General features: G+C 48.7%; 1 protein-coding gene across 3 annotated transcripts in view; it reads right to left on the reverse strand.

Annotated features, from left to right (window-relative positions):
- The window catches only part of abr (ABR activator of RhoGEF and GTPase), a gene marked incomplete at its 5' end in the record, with an annotated part of 129,567 nt that overhangs the window by 58,718 nt on the left and 68,349 nt on the right, over positions 1-2,500 (reverse strand). For 2 of the 3 annotated variants that reach the window (XM_084449436.1, XM_084449437.1), the window contains one exon: positions 2,167-2,227. In XM_084449436.1, the coding sequence (XP_084305562.1) occupies positions 2,167-2,227 (61 nt within the window). Of the gene's footprint in view, positions 1-1,534; positions 1,581-2,166; positions 2,228-2,500 lie in introns of those variants that run through there. The other variant, XM_084449438.1, reaches the window with a different exon arrangement.

The raw sequence follows: 2,500 nt of genomic DNA on the forward strand, positions 1-2,500 counted from the left end.
TCTACTCAGAGGCCTATCTGTTTAGAGTTTGAGGTGTTTAGAACAGTAGCTGTTTTGGTGCTTGTTCTAATGCTAGGAGTCTCATAGGTTAGTAACGAGGGTTAGGTGCATTCATTGACTCTTATTTAAGTAGTTTGATCATGTTGGATAGATCCGAGATGACCTGAGAGAGTATGGATATGCATGATGGGTGGGGGACAACATGTACATTTACTGTGCACTTGTTACTCTATACACCCTAGTGTTGCCGATATACAGTTCTCACACGCTCTCTCTCTTTTATTCTCTCTCTCATTCTCTCTCTGAGCTACTCTGTTTGTCTTTGCGTTTCTCGCTCTCAAAATTATTTAAACGGCTCCCTAGCTTGGCTTCACTCTAAACGCAAAATCAGCTAAAGTTTTCAAAACCTGCCAGAGCAGTGAGCACAGGCATTATGGTGTTGTCACACACACACAAACTCAACAAACAAACAAACACACACACACGCACACGCACACACACTCCACCACCATACCAAGACAATCTATGTCTAGTGATGAGAGAGGCGTAGCACAGCTGTAGATAACTATTCTCTATGAGGAGCTGTCTGGAACACAATCCTGATGGGCTGAACGTGCTCTGCTTCTAAACCCAGAGAAACACACACACACAGAAACACACACACACACACACACACACACACACACACACACACACACACACACACACACACACACACACACACACACACACACACACACACACACACACAAACACACATTCCCAATCACTCCTCTTCCCTCCTTTTCCCTTCATCTTTAACTCCTCTTTCCCTGTCCTCCAACCGTGTGTGTGTGTGCTTGTGTGTGTGTCATCGTGAAAGGTGAGAGCTCACTGTCTGTCTCCTCGGGGGGATTGTACCTCCACGAACCTTAAGACACTACAGTACATCCACACCTGTACACACGATACGCACGCACACACACACACACACACACACACACACACGCACACACACACACACACGCACACGCACACACGCACACACGCATGTATGCACACAGACTCAGGCTGTACATGACAGAGTGCAGGGTAAAGATACACACTATATAGGGAGGAGCAAATGAGCACACACAGGCTGGTGCGTATGAACACACATCAAAGAGGTAAGTGTTGAGGGAGATGTGGGTGAATATACAGACCAACGCCAGCACGTCACACACAGCGCCACACTGGGGGACAAGCAAGAGTGCTTCCCTCTCAGAAAAAAAGACTGTCGCTTTCTCAACATTATCAGCCACTGTCTTTCACCACCTCTCGGAACGAAAACTGCTTATTACCGTAACTAACCCAAAGGAAGACGCGCACAAAGACACACCTTTACGACAACATCCCAATACACACGCAATCAAAACACACGCCCCCCAAAACACCCCCTATAGCCCCTATAAGCCAAAGACATGTTAACATACTTTGCTGAGGACAAAGGATGGCTAGCCTACAAACATAGTTGATCTAAGATTCTCCAGCAGACAGACAGACATGCAGACATTACCGTATGTGCAGTTACAACACAGCCTCAGGACCAGTAGGATCTCCATGTCCCTCTCTACTCTCTCTGAGTCCCCTCAGCCCACCTCCAGCACCAGACCCAGCCAGAGAGAGAGAGAGAGAGAGAGAGAGAGAGGGAGAGAGAGAGACAGAGAGAGAGAGAGGGAGAGAGAGAGACAGAGAGAGAGAGAGAGAGAGAGAGAGAGAGAGAGGGGAGAGAGAGAGATAGAGAGAGAGAGGGAGAGAGAGAGACAGAGAGAGAGAGAGAGGGAGAGAGAGAGACAGAGAGAGAGAGAGAGAGAGAGAGAGAGAGAGAGGGAGAGAGAGAGATAGAGAGAGAGAGGGAGAGAGAGAGACAGAGAGAGAGACAGAGAGAGATAGAGAGAGAGAGACAGAGAGAGAGAGAGAGAGAGACGGAGCGCAGCGCACGAGCACGCACGCGCGCACGCGCACACACACACACACACACACACACACACACACACACACACACACACACACACACACACACACACTGCATACACTAGTAGAAGGGGCAGGGCTGGCTAGTCTTAAAGAGCCACTGCCATCTCACTCCTCACAGAGACACACACACGCACACACACACACACACGCGTGCACACACACACATCTTACCTTCCATGGTGACACTGGTGGCGCAGTCCTTGGAGTCTTTAGGACCCTTTACTTTGAGGTTCTGTAAGGCAAAGAAGCGGTCGTGGTGAGGGGTGCTCTATAGACGGGTTCTACTATCAAACAGTGTTATACATGAACACAGACAAACAGACACACACACACGCACGCGCACTCACACACACACAGCATGCAAGTAGGCAAGATGAAGGCGAGAGTGTTAAGCAGACTATTATGGATAAGCTACGTGTCCAATTATGGAGAGAGCAGGTCTGGCTATCGGGATCTCCGGTTTTCAATTACAGTAGCTGCAAGGTGTCAAGTATTGATCGGGAAA

Source organism: Borostomias antarcticus, assembly GCF_949987555.1.
Source record: "Borostomias antarcticus genome assembly, chromosome: 15".
NCBI lineage: Eukaryota > Metazoa > Chordata > Actinopteri > Stomiiformes > Stomiidae > Borostomias > Borostomias antarcticus.